Source organism: Camellia sinensis, unplaced genomic scaffold (assembly GCF_055761805.1).
Source record: "Camellia sinensis isolate YWXY unplaced genomic scaffold, ASM5576180v1 Unanchor1, whole genome shotgun sequence".
Classification (NCBI taxonomy): domain Eukaryota; kingdom Viridiplantae; phylum Streptophyta; class Magnoliopsida; order Ericales; family Theaceae; genus Camellia; species Camellia sinensis.
Window position 1 is genome coordinate 11,445,641 of NW_028128987.1, and position 18,833 is coordinate 11,464,473.

At 34.7% G+C, this 18,833-nt stretch overlaps 1 protein-coding gene across 33 annotated transcripts in view; it reads left to right on the forward strand.

Moving 5' to 3' along the window:
• Nucleotides 1-369: 369 nt before the first annotated feature.
• Nucleotides 370-18,833, forward strand: part of LOC114274144 (GCN5-related N-acetyltransferase 6, chloroplastic) — a 60,995-nt gene continuing 42,531 nt past the window's right edge. For 5 of the 33 annotated variants that reach the window (XM_082911131.1, XM_028216287.2, XM_028216423.2 and 2 more), the window contains exons 1-9: nt 476-841; nt 4,951-5,177; nt 5,259-5,337; nt 6,028-6,064; nt 7,250-7,321; nt 9,974-10,078; nt 10,453-10,591; nt 10,688-10,764; nt 11,841-11,902. In XM_082911131.1, the coding sequence (XP_082767257.1) occupies nt 639-841; nt 4,951-5,177; nt 5,259-5,337; nt 6,028-6,064; nt 7,250-7,321; nt 9,974-10,078; nt 10,453-10,591; nt 10,688-10,764; nt 11,841-11,902 (1,001 nt within the window). In that variant the 5' untranslated portion in view covers nt 476-638. Of the gene's footprint in view, nt 842-2,137; nt 2,612-4,688; nt 4,818-4,950; nt 5,178-5,253; nt 5,338-6,027; nt 6,065-7,249; nt 7,322-9,973; nt 10,079-10,187; nt 10,231-10,452; nt 10,592-10,687; nt 10,765-11,840; nt 12,124-14,277; nt 14,601-15,040; nt 15,264-18,833 lie in introns of those variants that run through there. The other 28 variants (XM_082911135.1, XM_082911134.1, XM_028216672.2 and 25 more) reach the window with 27 other exon arrangements.

Consider the following 18,833-nt stretch of genomic DNA (forward strand, 5'->3'; position numbering starts at 1 on the left):
TTTTATTTATTATTTTTGAGTATTTTTTACAATAGAATGTAATATTATTTTTGTAATGTATAATGTTGACTATTTTTTAGTATAATTTAAATTTTTCAATAAAGTATAATGAAAAAATAAATATATTTTTTGAAATGAAGGCAATAAAAAGATAAAATACATGATATTAAATGAAGATAATTTTATTATAATAAAAAGACATTAAATATATATTTTTTTCTAAATTTTCAATTTTTTTTTCATTTTTACATTTGTCTAGTTAAGAATAATATAAAAAATTATACTTTATTTATAACAATACTAATTACCATATAGTGACTACCGTCGGAGATACTTTAATAATATGGATAATGAGGGACATGGGCCTACAAAAATGGAAAATTTTATGTCGGGACGACTTTTCTGGCCATTGTTCTCCCTACTTTCCTTTCGCCGCCTTCAATTTGTGAACAGGGACAGGGACAGAGACAGAGACAGAGACAGAGAGTACTCGTTTATTAACAGTAAAATCACCAAAAATCTTCACAACCAAATTAGGGTTCTATCAACCAAATTATCGATTCTGAGTTTCAGTTCTCTGAATTTGCTGAAATATGGAAACAAAAATTTGAGGGTTTTGGCTGGGTTGATTACTATTCATGAATGAATATTGTTATATGACAAAAAGACATTGGGAATTTGAAGACTGGAGAGAGAGAGAGAGAGAGAGAGAGAGAGAGGCGATGGAGCTAAAAGGGAAATTTGTGACACAGTTTAAAGTACGACAACAGCCTCAATTGACAACTTTGCTGCTATCAAAGCGCGCCAAACGCCAATCCCTGGTTGTGCACAGCATATTTAGGTAAACCCTTGGATCCATATGTGTTTATAACAACTTTTATGCATTGAAGATGAATGGTCTGTTTATAATCTTTGACAGTATGTTTTGGCTATGAACACCATGATTGTTGAGCTGTGAATTGAATTGTGATTTTGTGAATTTTGTCTTGCAAGTCTATGGGAACAATAAATATTTGCATAAGTGAATGTGTCTGAGCTGCATGTTGTTTTCCACTCTAGAATCTTTTGCCTACTTAGAATGTTTTCAAATGTGGAGGCTCACTTTTATTACTGTTATTTACTTTTGTCAAGTTCTTGGGACTACTTTTAAATTTACAAAAATTTTCAAATAATTGGTTGTGATTCAGTCCTAATTAAGGGCATCTCCAATCCTTAACCCTTATTTTTTATTCAAATTTAAATTTGATGAAAAGGTGCTAAAAAAACCATCTCCAATCCATTCATTGATTGTTCATCAAATCAATGGGGAGACATTTTTTCATGAAATTGAGAATTCATCAAATTATAATTTGCTAAAAATTTAAAAAGATGAAACATTTGGAGATGATTGTTTTTCATCAAATTTGATGAAAATAGAAATTTGGGATAAGAGGGTTTGACAAGATTTTGATGAAAGGATTGGAATAGTTCTTATCAAATCAAATTTTTTACTCAAATTTGGAATCAAATTAGATGAAAAAATTGATGAAGTGTTGGAGATGCTCTAACGTCCCCATCAGCGGTGTTTCTGAAAATCCATTGACAACCAGAAAGCCAAAAGTGTTTTCCCTGCAAAATCTTAGGCAAACTAAAGACTAAGTCTGTGCTTCCATCCTTTTAGCTGTTTCTAGGTATTGACAATGGAGAATAGAGACTAGAGATTAGTTTTTGGTGATTGTCCCTTGACCAACAACAATGCTCTTTAATGACTTACATGATGAACTACACCGTTTTTATGTTGTTAATTTGGCTGAAATGTCCTGCCAAGCCCACCCCATTATGCAACTGATGGATAAGGCTTTTACACGAGGACTCTTGAATGAAGACGTTATATGAATGTTTCTCTTGGACTGAATAAGTAGCATTGAAATGATGCCTCTTTCTGTCAGCTTTGGATACTTGATGTTCATAGTGAATGGGATTTTTGCATCCTTCAATCCTTTAAAAAACTGTCAGGGTATTTATTTATCAAAAAAATAAAATAAAATAAATAAATAAAATAAAAAACTGTTAGGGCACAAACTTGATTTTATGACAATCGTCACAATAGTGCTCTTAGTTCATTCCAAAGTTCCAAACTGTGTCTATGATTGTACAGTCAAGGTTTATTGAGCAAATATGATGAGACTTGGGTGGAGCTAAATTGTACCTGACTACATTTTGTAATCATTCACAGTGGAGGACAAACCATTTGGCTTGGATGGCTTTCTTCTTCCTCCTCAAATGTTTTATACTTGATCCAACTACTCGGTTTTCAATTCTAACTTAATTGACCGTTATCAATGTCAGTGAAGTTAAATTCCTTTTCCCCAACCAAAGATAATGTAGAGTGTAAGGCATGGAAGACCACCTCAGTCTTATTTATTTGTAGGACTTTGGGTTGTCGCTATTCTGTGGAAAACTATCTAATGCAGGCTGCAGCACATGGAGACCTGCAGGAAAGGGAAGGAGAAGAGAAGAGAAGGAAATAGATAAACCGAGCCAATATAGTAGAGGAGAGAGAAGAGGGAAAGAGGCAAAAGAAGAGAATGGTTAAAGAACATCGGGAGGAGCAGTGCAGAGTGAGAGTGAGGTAGGCCAAGAAAAGTAAATATTTCCAAATTACGCCAATAAACTCTAACAATTCAATAAACTATATAGACAAACACAAATAAAGGACCAATCCAAAAGGAAACAAATAATAATTAAATAAAATACTAAAGTAGGAAACTAATATTAATTTCCTAATTGAACTTGAACTCCTAAGTAAGCTAAATTCTCGGTGATTGCCTCCTTCATGATCCCGTTAACTGTCCCTTTAATATTTGCTGTCATAGTTACATGCTCCTTATGCTCCATGATCATGTTATGTGAACTTAACATATGGCTGTTTATTATGTTCTTCGTCATGGACTAGGATTATCTGATTAGGGGGTCACTTCAATTAGATGACCAATATTATTACTCGTTTTCTACATTATTAGGACAACACCTTTCTACTTGCATCTCCTGTTTCGGTCAAAATTGTTACCCACCACACCAAAGTTGCTTTGTTTAGCTTGATCATGACAATCTTAAAGAAGCACATCTGAGGTCAACAACCATAGAATAACTTCTTAATCTATTCATTTCTGTGATTCTAATTGATTGACCTTTTGAGGCTTTATTTATATGAAAGGTAAAAGCTTTGGTTGCGTTTGGTTTACTTTTAGAATCGTGATTCTAATAAAAAACTTTCAGAACTATTTTCAAAATTCATAACCAAACACACAACTCAAAACTCAATTCAAAAATTATTTTCAAAACTCATAACCAAGCACACAACTTAAAACTCAATTCAAAACTTATAATCAAACTCTTTTCAAAACTCTTTTTAAACTCCATTTAAAAAATAAAATTCAAAAAAAATAATTTTTTTATTTTGTTTTTTAAAATTATTTTTTATTTTATATTTTATTTCAAAAAATATTTTGTTTATTTTTATTTTTGAAGACAAATATTTTTATTCTTTTATTTTTTCAAAAATATTTTTTGTTGTTTTTTTAAGTATTAGCCAAATAATTTGTTATGCTTTAGATATATATGGGCGATCCAAAAAATTTTAGAATTTAAAAAAAAAATTAAGGCCTAGTTTGGGAAGACTAAATAAGTGCACTTTTTGACTTTTTATGAAATATGGGTTGGGTTTGGGTTGGGTTTGAAGTGATGTGTTAGAGAGGTGATGTGACTTAAATAAGATGATGTGACTTAAATAGGATAGTGACTTTTTGACTTTTTGTCTTTTTTGCCTCATGCCAAACTTGGTCTAAATATTTAAAAAAAAGTTAAAAAATATTTAATTTTTTTTAAAAAATATTTAAAATATTTATAAAATAAAATAAAATATTTAAAGTAAAAATTTCTATACTTAAAATTAAAAAAAAATGAAATTTTCTTAAACATTTTTACATATTAAAAAAATCCAAAAAATTTAAAAATACAACTCAAATTTTTTTTCAAAACTCAAAACTCAAAACTCTTTTCAAAACTCATAACTAAACAAATCTTTTCAAGACTCAAAACACAACACCACACACAAATCATGATTCTAAAACTAAACCAAACGGAGCCTTTTTGTTCGATTATCCAATCTCTATCGCAATTCTTATACAACCTCATTGTCAAAGGGACAAAGGTGAAAAGATTGAGAAGTGAAAACAAAGAGGAAGACACAAAACCGAAGGAAATGTGGAATATGTCTTGTAGTGTTACTATTTAGTCTGTGTTTATCAATTAGAAAATTCAGTAATCTTGTATAGTAATTTAGGAACAAGTCTATATATATAAGAAAATGGGGTTGATTTGCTTCTACTCCAAAGAAGGAAATATTTGTACTTTGACTGCTAATAAAATTCTCGTCATAGTAAAGACTCCAATAAAAAAACTCAATTAATTAGTTGGAATAATGACCTATGGGCCACTATTACAGCCTACCAAAATACTGTTCTCTTAAAACTTGAACTTGATAAAACAAGAATAAAACTATGGCAACAATAAACAACTATAGAAGACATCAAATTAAGACTAAAAATGAAACAAGCATTCACTTAAGCATATTTCATGTGAAATTCCATATTTTCTCCCTTTTTGGTCACCCTCCTTAAAATTTCTGCAATGGTTGTTTTGAACAGAAAAAAGGTCAAGATCAAGAAGTTGACAGTCAAAAGTGTAATACATGATTATATTGATGCCTTTTGATTTTGTGCACGTGCCAGCAATTATGCTTGGAATGGGCCAGACAGTAGAGATTAAAATGAAGGGTGACTTATTTTCCTACAAAAAAGAGATTGATGTGAAGTTAACTAGTTTTAAGTTATATAGCTAGTATGAGAAACCTGAATATTCTCTCATCCCACTTTATTTTAATTTTTCATTCGTGTACAAATCTTCCAGGGAGACTTTTCCTGTTTCAAATTCTAGGTGGAAAACTCTTGAAGTGCATTGTGATAATAACCAAAGCATCTGGCAACCAGCTGTTTCCAAGAATGATAGCTCAAAACCGCCAGAACTCTCTTTCAACCGGTTACAACTCAGTGACCAGGAATATAATGGCCTACAAAGGCGAAATTTTGGCCGGTTTGTTGCCCGTGAAGCTGTACTAGATGAAGAATATTGGGTTGGTATTGACCGTTCTTGTGTACTTTCCATTGGAGATTTATGTCTTTTCCTTCATTTATTTTTTTGAAAGTACTTCAGTTTAGGTTCCATGTCTGACTTCACATTGCAGACAGCAGCATGGCTTCGAGCAGAAGCTCATTGGGAATCTTTATCATGTATGAGGTTAGTACCCTGCTTCCATTTTGAATTTTATACTTCTGATTCTATGAACTCACACACACTCGCTCAGACATGCAGATGTTTACACCTATGAAGCATGGATACTTCGACAAACATGTCGTACTTGTACCGGGTATTTACTGGCATATGATACTTCGTATAGTACCTCTGCATACGTATCGGGTGCACAAAACATGTACTCAAATTTTTTCTTCTTAATGTTTGGCGTACCCAGACTTACCTAGGTATATACCCATGCTGTACCGTACCTTAATCGAAACAATATTTTCTTCTACTACAGAGATAAAGACTTCTTTTTTATTTATAGTTTTATGCTTGGCATGATTTTAAAATTAAGTTATTTAATATAATGACATTTAATTTTTATTTATATCGTTACTTTTGGTATTAAATATTAATTGCAGGTTGGATCTTAACAAATTAAATCATTTAGTTAATTTTTGCATTACTCCAAATTAAAAATAAATATTTTTTTGTGAACGTAATAAGCCCAACTTGTATCCGTACCCGTACCCTACTTTTTTTAGATTTTACGGTATTGACGTACCCGTATCGTACAAGTACCCGTACCCGTGCTTCATAGGTTTACACCCAGGTACCAAATCTTACTCTATACATATAGACTTTGATTTCAGTTCAGTGTATTAATTATGACAAGTTATCATTTTCCAGGCATGTTGATAGTTATAAAAGAAAGTATGCTGAACAGGTAAGTTGTGATTGAACAGTCCTTTTATCTTTGACCTGTGGTGGGTTAAAGTGTAGGAATCACAAATTGAAAAAAATATATAAGAAACTATGGGGCTTATCATTTTAACAATTTTTGAAATATCATCCTGAACTTTTCTCTGTCCATGACTTATTTGACTTAATGAAGCTTACCAAAGACTCAAATTACAAGCATTATGGAGTTAGGAAAGTGGAGAAGACAGGCAATGTGAGCTGCAACCTCCTGCCTTGATTATAATACCCTGATCTATGAATCGGATGTAGGGTCCTTTAATTTTTAGCACCAAAATAAGGGTTTAGATTTAGGTTTAGCTATGGAAAAGTGATTATGGATGGTTGGAACAGGTTAGTTAAGGGCTTTGGAGTTCAATTTAAGAAATTTTCTTTTGGATAAAAAAGAGAAATTATAATATCATGAAGGACACCAAGGGAGCATCACCCTGTACAAAGCATCAAGGAAACAAACAAAACCCTCAAGGCAAACTATATATCCTCACCAAAATGTAACTCCCCCAAAAAAATCTATGAACAAGAAGGAAGACTCACAAAACTCTCCCTTCAACCAAAATTAAATAGCTCTCGAAATATTTAACCCCTGCCTATGTATCGGCAACTGTACATCTTTAAATGTTCTTCTATTTCTCTCTCCAAATGCACCACATTAAACACAAGGGAACACTCATCGAACCTTCTTCACTTTCTTCTGCTGACAGCCAAAGTCCCTATACTCAAAGAGATCAAACACGGTCAAGCATATCATCAACACCCACCAAACACCAAAGATGCAAAACAACATACTCACAAATCCCTTGCCACCTCACAATGAAGCAAAAGATGATGAACTGAATCCTCGAACTTTTTGCACATGCGGCTTTAATTAGGCAAGAGAAAACCTCTCCTGCCCATATTATTGGGCATGATTTGCCGATCAAGGCAATTATTTTATGCTTAACCACAGGTTATGTAAATTTGCTGCTACCTCAAAATGGACCTGCCTCTCCAAATTTCCTTTCCAAATATCCAATGAACAAACCAACATTCACATGCACCAAAAAATAAAAAGGAAAAAAAAGATCATGACACCGATCTTCATATCTTGCTAAGATTCTGGTCATTGCAGTTATATTTCATCTGTCTCTCTCTCTCTCTCTCGTGCATATTACAGGAGTTCTATGCTTTGAAGCGAAGATGTATGGGGCTGCATGGAAATTCTCTCAAGTGCTCTTGTTTTGTTGCAGTATGTCCAGTACTCTTACACAAGTGACTCATGATGAGTCTTCTGTTCTTTTTTCTTTTTACGGCTATTGATGCTTTAAATTGTTTTCAATTGCAAATTATCTTCAGTTGGTTGCCTGATGTAGTTCTTGACTTAGTCTATCAAATTGTTGTGTTCTTTAGTTTTTAAGTTCTGTTTTGTTTTTGTCTACCAAGTTTCATTGTTATGCTTCAAAATTTGTTGTAAATGATAATCTGAGGTATTTTTGTGTAAAAGAATTCATGTTACATTAAATTCCAATACTATTTTGAAGATGGCCAATGTTCTGCTTCCCTTTCTGGAAGTAACTTCTCTACTGTGACAAACTCTTCTAGTCTAGCTTAATGAAATCCATCTGCTGTCTCTTAAAAAAAACAAATTTTGCTTCAATTGAATGTTATTCACATAATATTGTGTAACAATTTTATATATGGCTTTCTTTTTTGATCACCAATAGAAGAAAAATATTGTTAAAATAGAAAATGGAAAGTGTAAAGAGAAAGTAGAGGACAAGGTATCCTTCAAAAAATAGAAGAGATTAAGGCTTCATTTGGGAACAGACTATTTTAGTAACTTTTTGGTTTTTTGACTAAAATATGAGGTAAAAAAAATTAATATGTTTGGAATGACTTTTTGATTTTTGAAGAAAAGATGTGAAAAAAGTAAAGAGAAAATGGAATCTTTGACTTTTTTGTATAGGTTATAGGCCTTTTGGTTTTTTTAGTAACTTTTTAGCTTATAGGCTAAAAGTGTTGTATGCCAAACGACGCCTAAAACGAAATTACATCTGACAGACTGCCCTACTAATAAGAAACAAAGGAAATCTTATAAGAAGCATGGACACGGACATGTTGACATGTCAATTTTCAAAAAATGCAAGACATGGCATGTGGAGGACACACAAAACATGTGGTTTTATATATTTATTATATGTTATATATATGAATATTTCATTCAAAGATTATAAAAATGCAACATAACACTAATTTCTAAAGTTTAAACGAAGAGAGATTAATAAGAATAAATCTATATATATTATCATCGTATACGCCAAGTTATTTTGTTCAAAATTATAATGTATTTCTAAGCAATGGACATGTGTGTTCTTGAAGTGTCCAAAAAATGTTTGGGTTTAAAAATAGTGACACATTTGGATGTGTGTCCAACACACAGTGAGAAGTGTCTGATGGATGTTGGTGTGAACGTGGACACAACATGGACATGCCCCTTCTTAGAAACGCCCTTGGTTCTTAGGAATTTAAAGCCGAAACTGGCACTCAAAAGGAAGTCAAATAACACAAACTATTTCTGAAACCCCACATTATCTGATTTATATTCTAAGTTTCTTGCATCTCTCTCAAGCCACAACACTCACAACACTGCACAAGCCCACAAAGCTCTTGATTTTCGTATTTAAGACAAAGCGACTAAAGGGAGTAGTGAACAATTGATCAATGGAAGATGGAATGTGCCAATTAATTATTGCCAACTGGATTAATCTCAAGCACTAAGTCATAGCCACTAAGCAGTGGGAAAAAAAAGGTGGTCAATACACTTTGCACATTACACACCACTGTGGAGACAAATAGCAACTAGGACTTCTCCTCTGAAGTCTGTACTATATCATTGTTTTGATTTTCTTATGAACTATGGATCACACAAAAACTTCAACTTTAAGGGGCACATAGGCAATCCAAATCACTCTGTGGAGCTTAAAAATAGGAATATTAGGATCATCAATTATGGAATTAAAAAGATATTTACAAGAAAAAAATTCTTGAAGACTGAATGGACCACACTTTTATCAATGGCCTCCCTTTTCAACTGAACAACGTTAAGAATAGACATCAAGGAAACTAATTCATCTTTCTCTCGATCATAAGGTTTGTACAAAAATTGAAGTCCCAAGAGACCGGAAAGGAGTAGGAAGAAACCATAGAAGTAATAGGAGCACCATGAGAACGAGATAAATGATACAACTAGAATATAAATGAGCAAAAGAATTCCCACCCCTCCAATCATCTTCCCAGATATGAACATTCTCCTCATTACCCACAATGATCCTCATATCATGTCTAGAGAAAAGAGAGTTCATGAGATATAATATAAATTTTCCAGTAGATCGAGAGTTTCCCCCATTAATTTGATGAGAGTCCCAGCCATTTTCATGAATCACATATTTACTTTTAATAACAACATGCCACAAAGAATCACACGCGAAGGGAAATCTCCATAACCATTACCAAGCAAAGTAGTATTTTTAGCAACTATATTCTCTAACTGAAGACCCTCTTTATTCAAAGCATCTGGGGTCAAAACATAAATGCATGGAGTAGAACAAGGACAAATTTTTCAAAAACAACTTGCAATTGGCAAATAAATTCAAATTAATGTGGGTTGAGGAATTTTGTTTTCCAACCACATGCATACTGTAACCCCTACATATGTGCATCAACCCAAGATGTTGCAGAAGTTTTAATACCTCACTGCTTGTTGCGTGAATTTCACTTATAGCATTTACTGCATCTTGCAAGTGCTCATATTCTAATTTATATATGGATATTTATACTTACCATCATGATGCTCTGCTGGTTTGAAGATTTGTCACTGGCATTTGTTCTTCTCAACATTCAGGTTAAGAAGGAAGATAAAAACATAAGAAGAACTGTCATAAACAGTGTTGTGGGAACTCTAGACCTTAGCATCCGGCAATTCTTGAGTGGGGAAACATACCCAGGGGTATGTAACTGATTGTATCTTAACTCATTTCTTGCAAACTTTAGAATGGCATGCTTGGTTAAGATGTAAATATTTTATAATGATTTACTTTTCTTGATCCATATCATAGATTCTTAGGGAAGATCCCAGTTGCAATGAGCATCCTAAGAAAGGTGCCAAAGGCCCTGAAGTCTCTATCTGATTCCCACATTTTGTTTCCTTATATATTAGTTATTTATGTATTTTGGGTTTCAACATATTTACCTTAAGAAAAAGGTTTTGCTTTTTGGCTTTCCCTCTTCCCTCCCTCTCGCTTTCAGAGTATAAGCAGCCTATTAGTGGGCTCCCTTGTATGGATCCTATATCACCTTGAACCCATTGGATTTTGTTTTCAGGAGGTAAAAAGACCGTCTGCTATCTTGGCAAGTCGAAAGTATGCTTATGTTGCAAATGTTTGTGTTTCAAAGTTTGCTCGGCGTCAGGCAATAGCTTCAAATATGTTATATTTGGCCATTGATGCTGCCGCCTTAGCAGGTACTAGGTTTTGACTTTCAAAAATTTAAGGGTAGTTTTCTTTTCTCCTAATGTCATTTTAATTCTCTTTTTTCTCCTTTTTGGGTATCCCAACAGGTATGAAGCAACTATTTGTTCATGTAAATGCAGACAACAAGCCTGCCCAAGAATTGTACAAAAAAACTGGCTTTAAGGTTTGGCATCTGTTCAACTCATATTTTGGTTGAAGAGACCTGAAATGTTACTAGATATTTTTAGTATCTGATTTATATTCTGTTTGGCTTTGCATGCATCACCAAGCATTCTTATTCACATGCCTTTCCGTTAAGTGTTTGAGATAAAAAAATTTTTGGCATCAGTAAGATAATCCTTTGAATGTTTTAAGTGCAAAAGAGCTATATTTGTCAATTTTTTTTTTTTTTTTTTTCCTTTTATGTTTGGTTCTCTCCTGATGGTTATCTCAGATTCTTTGCACTTTCATTTTCATATTGATTTTTTCCTTCTATAGACAGTTTATCTCTCTTGGACTCTGGATCAGTTGCCCTGCTGGTGTTGCTTTCAATATTTTCTGTCATGAGCTTTTTTTCTGTCAAAGACAATCCTAATTCTTTTGAAATACTTGTCAGAATTTTAAAGTTCATTCATCATAAATCTTCTTAAAGAATGTCAGACATAATCTCTGATGTCAAATAGAACCCTTCATACAGTTCACAACAAATAATTAAATAGAACCCTTTATATAAAATCTTCAAATTGACCTATTTGCTGCCTTAACAGACCACTAAAGGACATGTTTTGCAATGTTAAGAATTGCTATGTTTGTATAAACTACAGCCAGTTAAATTAATACCCTGTGAGAATATGAACAATAGAAGGTTCAGTAAGTTACATTTGCAGCACCTTTATGCATTAAATTGTACACTTTGTTACTATTTTTGATTTTATGTTTATGTAATCTTTCTAGTGTTTTGCAATTTCATGTGGAGATTTTCAAGAGGTCCTAAACACCTTCAAAACAAAACTGAGATTTCAATTCCTTTGCAATTGATCTTAAAATATTAAACTAATCTTAAAATTTGCCACTTCTGAGCCGGAGTTGAATATTTTCAATATTTTCTTTAAGGATGAAAAAAATAAAGTATTTACTTCTTGCAATGTAGCACTCTTATTGCGTGTTTGTGTTCAGCAGACATATATATATATATATATATTTTAATATGTATTCATGTTCGGCTATATCCTTGATGGGTTGTTCATTTCACCTTTGCAGATTATCGAAGCTGCATCATCTCCTCTGTTAGAAGATCAGAGGCTACTAATGTCCATGGAATTGTAAGTAAGATATGACCAAGTGCTGGTTCACTTCCAACATGAAGAGTGAAATTAAATTTTACTGTTTATATACACACAATATATAATACATGTGTATTCATTCTGGTATCATCCTGTTGTTTTCTGCATGTATGCTTGGCTTGTCCAGTTAAGTTGTAAGGGCATACAAATATTGTAAATCAATTATTATATAATGTATAGTTTGTGCTGTTTTCAGGATCCTTACAAAATGTAGAATGGGATTGACATTTTTTCTCTTTCAAACCAAAACAAAAAAATGATACCTACTTTCCACAAGGATTATATTCAGTTTACTACTAAAAACTGTCTAATAGATGTCAGAAGATGCACAATGATTTTCTCAGCAAATGATTCATTTATTTCTAAATATAAAGGAATGAATGTTTGATTTGATATATACTTTTAAATCTTACAAAAATAACACATTCGCACATCCACATCAAGGCAAAGGAGTCTTTTGGGTAAGCAAAGGCAAAGGAGTTCAAATCCACACACAGCACACTAGAGGGCCTAATTTCTAGAGAAATGTTGGAGACTTAAAAAGGTTCATAGCGCAACACACAATCGATGTGGAATACACTATTCTCTTTTATTTTAGTAAAAACCAGTCCCAATGCATGAGGCTCTAGCCATTATGGGGTTTGGAGAGGATTAGAAGTACATGTACACAACCTTACTGTAAGAGCTGTTTTTAGGTAACCGCTTGAGTGGTCATTTGGTTGCTCGAGCAGAGATTTGTAGCTCCCAGTATTTCGCAAGTTTGCAGGCGAGACCGCTCGAACAGTCCTTTTGCATTTTGGTACTTCGCTCAAGCAGTAGAAGTTTCGCTCGAGCGGTCATGTCAGGATAGCAGATTTAAAACTCGATCCAAATACATTTTTGACACACTTTTCTATCTCTTCTCTCTCTCTCTCTCTCTCCCCGTTTTTTCGAAAACCCTATCCTTAAAACTCGGGATTTCATCTATCAATAGAAAGAATCTATCATTGTGTCTTCATCAAAGTTGTTGCCCTTGCCAAAGGCTACGATTTGAACCGATTAGGTCGCGTTATTTCAGAAGTTCATTGCGTGGATCTTCATCTCTCCCTCCACAACTTTGAGGTAAGAATATCTTTAGCCTTGTATATTTATATTTTGATCTAAATAAGTGTGAATCTTGTGATGTATAGTACTGTGGGAGCCGAATATTGGAAGTCGTAGAGATTCCGGAGAGTCGAACTGTAGTGACCCTCACCCCCATCTTAGTCATGTTCATGTGCATTTGCACGTTTTGTTTTGTTCAGCTTGCATTTGTAGTTTTCAACTTGTTTTGCCTTAAGTAAGGTTTCCGTCTTATTTTGTGCTTATGTAATTTGGCTTGCGTATTGTTTGTGTGTTCCGCCTCTTGCCCGGCGTGTAGCTGAGGTCTTGTTAAGCCTAGGTTGCACCTTTGAACCTCTTACACTTAGTACTATCTTGGAACCACTTTGTTTGACCTCCACCTCCACCTCCACCTCCACCCTGACATATTGACCGAGATGTCATCATCTAGGTCAAGGTGTACTCCATCGAGGCTGAGATATGAATCATCTAAGCCGAGATGTTACCATCTAGACATCCTTGATCCTTGCACCTAGTGGTCTTGTTCTGGACCGGTATAACCTAGGCCGAGATGTGGCACGTCTAGGCCAAGGTGTGGCACATTTAGACCATGCGTTATCCATCCCTGCCGAGATCATTGGGACCCCTCTTGCCGAAGCTCTGTCCTTAGCCGAGATCATTACCTGCCGGAGTGCTAATGCCACCTTGTTTGTTGAACACACTTTGTCATAATCTTGTCTTTTCACTCAGTCACCTTTTTGAGAAGAGCCAACCAGCCGATGCCACGTGTTCCAGCAGAGGGTTAAGTTAGTGAGTTGTTGAGAAACACATCATTTTGTATCATATCCTTGTCTTTTAGAGAGAGAGACTCTAGGAAGAGAAGAAGGAGTTCTTAGAGAGGGAATAGATTTCCAAGCTTGATCTTCACACCTTGAGCCGTTAGATTCGTGTCTTGATGTTAGAATCTTGATCTACTCTTGTTGTTCTTATTGTTCATCTAGCTGCATTGCATGATCGAGCATGATTTGTAAGCCATGTATTGATTTAAAGTTTGGTTTTAGAAAGAGAAAGTGATATTCATGTGTTCTTGAATAAAAGCCTTGTTTGATCCGAATGCTTGCATCAAGATTCATGTTTTTGTGTTTGTTTTCATAAAATCTTCAAGTATGGGTACCCAGGTCCATGTTTTCGAACTCATCACATGAAATTCCAGATTTCGTAATAACAAGTTGTGATTAAGTATTCATGTTTTTCATGTTCTTCATGTTCTTCAGCAGAGGGAAATCCAGATTTTTCCGACTTCATTTCCTTGAATGTGGCCATCGGGACCACACCTTGGTAAGAAGGTGTGGGACCTCGGCCTAGACCTGGTTGGTGCCCATTATGTTTTCCGAGATGAGAAGCAGTGTTTTGTTTTGGTCCGACTTAGTTTTGAAGGAATGCCGAGATCATTTGCATTCATGTAAAGCTTGTTTGAGAGTGCATTCAATAGACTTTGCCATGTGTTTGTAGGACTTGGACTCTTGCTTTGACCCCAACGTTCGAAGAACTATGTGAGTGGTATTTTTAATAAAGCTATGTTATGACATTTGATAAAGCTTTGCCTTTCTTGTTTTGGAGAAGTATTTGTTAAGCATGAATGACTATTCTTATTTTGTGTATCAAGTATTAGCTTTGATTTTGACAACATTCTTGACAAGTCCGTACGTGCTAAGGGACTATAAGCATTTGTAGCACAAGTCCGTACGTGCTAAGGGACTATAAGCATTTGTAGCACAAGTTCGTACGTGCTAGGGGACTCTAAACTTTTGTAGCACCTTTGTTAATGCCATCCCTTGTACTATATTGATGCTAGTAAGCATCCCTTGAAGTTTTGAAGACTTGTTAGATGGACTTGGTTCATCACTTGATTTCGTATTAGTTATGCTATGTATTGTATTGTTTAGAAAAGAGACCTCGGATATCATTCATGCAAACTCCTTTATTGATTATATCATTCACTGAGTATCCAAGCTCACTCTCTCTCTATATATATAGGTGATGAGTAGGACGGCGGTGATGCCTAGATACGTTTGGCATGATGTTTTGGATTCGTACTTTTGATAGCATCTTGAAGACTATGCTTCTTGGCTTGTGACTTATTGTATTTTGCATATGTCGGCTTGAGAAGCCTTTTGATCAAGATGTATTATGTATTTATTCATTTGTATTCAAGTTGTAAGACCTCGATATGATGTATGCCATTCATTTGATTTATGCACGGCTCTTATGGACTAATCAGAATTAAATTATTGCTTCCGCACATGTAAGCCCCATATGTATACTCTGTTTGTGTGTGAATCTTTCCAAGTTGGCCCTTGGCAATCTCGAATTACTGGCCATCATGGCACCATTCTACTAGGGGCGGAATGGGATCGTGACAGATTGGTATCAGAGCCCGAGTTTCTTATAGTACGTTATTCACACACTTTGAGTCATAAAGAGCTTAGGATTTCCCTTAGAAAGATATTAGGATTTGCATCATATTGCTTACTACTTGACAAGATGTGCATCATCTCGGCATAACTATTTGTTATTTGCATACGTGTTATTCGTTCATTTTGTTTTAAAGTCATATTTTGCATACTCTTAGCATCATGAGAAGGGGTAGACCTCCAGTTGGCCGAGATCATTCTGAAGACAGATTAGACAGACTAGAAAGGTTGGTCGAAGGTTTGGTCCGCGAGTTGATACAGCCTAGGCCACAGGATGCTAGTACTACCTCTACCCAGGCTGAGCAGACAAACAGCCGACATACAGTCCCACCTCCACCTCCACCTCCTCCAGTGCCGCAAGTGCCTCCACAGCAAGCCTTATATGGAGACGGCACCATAGCCTTGATCAGAGAGTTCAAAAAGATGAAACCGTCGAGGTTCCAAGGGGGTATAGAGCCGATGAAAGCCGAAGCATGGGTCTTGGAAATGGAGAAGTTGTTTGAGATTTTTCCCAGTACTGATGCTCAGAAGGTGTCATTGGCAGTATTCACGTTAGATGACGACGCACGAAGATGGTGGATAATGGTCCGAAAAGGTAACCCAGGTTTGACTTGGGCTAGATTTTTGGAGTTGTTCTACAGCAAGCATTTCCCCCTTAGTGTCCGAGACCGCAAGACCACAGAGTTCCAGACTTTGACACAAGGCAACAAGACGGTGGCGGAATACGACCGTGCTTTTACCGAGTTGGCAAGATATGCGCCCCATATGGTCGATGACGAATATAGAAAAGCTAGGAAGTTTGAAAGTGGGCTACGTGGATTGATACAGGATCGAGTTAACATGCTTAACATGCCGACTTACGCCGGAGTGTTGGACAAAGCCATCCTAGCAGAAGCTAACCTAAACCGATACCAGAGATCAGGAGAGAACCAGAAGAAGAGACAGAATTACGACAATCGTCGATGATCATTTGATGCTAGGAAGAAGACGAGCATAGGCAGTTCAAGCAACTCAAATCAGGGAGGAGATACTAAGCCGACGTGTGTGTAGACACCCCATTTTGACCGGCCCTAAGACTTGGGCGCTTTCTTTTGATTACTCAATGATGAAAACAGGAATATGCTATCTCACAAAATTCTCAGTAAAAAGATGGAATATAAACTTTAATCTTAGTCTTACACCTGTTTTTGCCAAATTATTTTAGACTCCTTCTCCATTTTCTTTCCTTTTATTATGTATTATATGTATATATATATATATACTATGTTATATTATTATATAATATTTTATTAAATTTATTCAGTACCCTGGTTTCACCCACGCACCATACTTTTGTATATATATAATATTATATTATATAAGGGTATTATTCCTCCTTTGAAAAAAAATTCATTACACTCCCATCGTGCGTCTTTTTGTTTTCTGTGCCTTTAGACCCGCTTTGGTCAAATTATGTTGCATATTTCGCCTACTAAAATATATTTTATTAGTCCATGTATTTTAATTTTACGTATTTGTGTGTTTTTATATATTTTTCTGGGTATTTGTACATGTATTTATGCTAATAATCTATTTTATATATTATTATATTGTAAAGTGTATAGTAATTTTACTGTGCAATGCACAGTAAAATCACTGTGCATCTTTTGAAATCAACTCCTTCCACCACCGTTTCTTCTTTTGTCCTTTTCTTACAATTATTTTCTATAAAAGGGGGAAGATCAGAGAAGGAAGGAAGAATTTTTTTGGCAGGGGAGAAATCAGGAGAGTCAAAAAAATTGGGAGAGAGAATAAAAAAAAATGGGGATTGGTGCGAGGGAATATTGAGAGAAAAAGAATCAGAAAGAAGGAACTGTTAAAGTTGTAATTCCAAATTTTAACTGAGAATTGAGAACACATTCCACAGACTTGAGGGTAATCAAAAGAAAGTTTGTGAATCAGAAAATTCATCATGTCCCCGAAAGGTGAGTTTTTGCAAACTTTCATTTAATTTCAAAATGTGATATAATTTGTTTAAGTACTTTATTTATTGTTTTTCATAATATTTTTTTTTTCGCTTTAAATGGTCGGTTGAACCACCTAATTTTACTACTTTATCTGCTGTAATTTACGGTTGTATATAAACTGCTGTAATTTACATAAAATGTTGTAGTTTACTATTTATAAATTGTTGTAATTTTATCGCTTTAAATGGTCGGTTGAACCACCTAATTTTATTACTTTATCTGCTGTAATTTACGGTTGTATATAAACTGTTGTAATTTACATAAAATGTTGTAGTTTACTATTTATAAATTGTTGTAATTTTATCACTTTAAATGGTTGGTCGAACCACCTAATTTGTTAAAAGATGTGACCCCGCCAAATGAATAGTGATCGGTGGTGAATAGTAACCTCCGACGGTAAATAGTAACTTCCGGCGGTGAATAGTAACCCCGACGATGAATAGTACCTCCGGCGATGAATAGTAACAGCGGATGAAAAAAATGCCTGGTAAGATGAATAACGATCAAGAAAGGTGAATAGTAATTGTCGTGATGAATAGTAACTTCCGGCAGTGAATAGTATCTCGGGATGAATAGTGCTCCCGCAAAAATAAGTTTTCCCGAACAGAACGGAGCAGTCTTCCTACGTCAAGCAAAATATTTTCCGGCGCACATAAAGTTTCTTTATTTTATTTTATTTTATTTTTGAGAGTTTGTGAGGTTTTTATTTTGTTGTAATATTCCTTTCTCTCTCTCTTATCTGGTTTGTAATAATTTATTCAGAGCGTTGTAATAATTCCCCGCCCCGCTTCTTTCTATCCCGTTCTTTTACTTGCTTTCTTTATTTGTACATAAACATCATATTTATTTTTCATCATAGTTATGCTTCGCATCCATGTTTCATGCATCTTGATTCGGCTAAGTTTGCATTTGTGGATTTAATCAATTCCTATGTGACTATGTGCGCTACCTCATGTTCTTGAGATGATTCACATATCATATTTTAGAGGCTGAATCTTTAGTTGCATCTCATGAGTGAATTGCATTAGGATTTTGTATATAAGATCATGCATGTTTTACTAACTTTGTTTTGTAGCTTGTTCGCGGGTCGTCAAACATGTAAGTTTTTATGCTTTAGCATCCCGTTTGTGTATGTTTTTCTTACTATGTTTAAGCATCCTACCATGTGGCTATTTGCTTATGTGATATAATTGTATGAATGCCAGTGGATGGAGGTTGTGTCACTTAATTTGAAATGATATTGATTTTCATGTTTGTAAACTCAATTTATTTGAGTTATACATTTTCAAAACTCTTTCAAAACTACATGAAATCAAGTTGTTCCAAAATGGGTGACATAGTCTATACTTG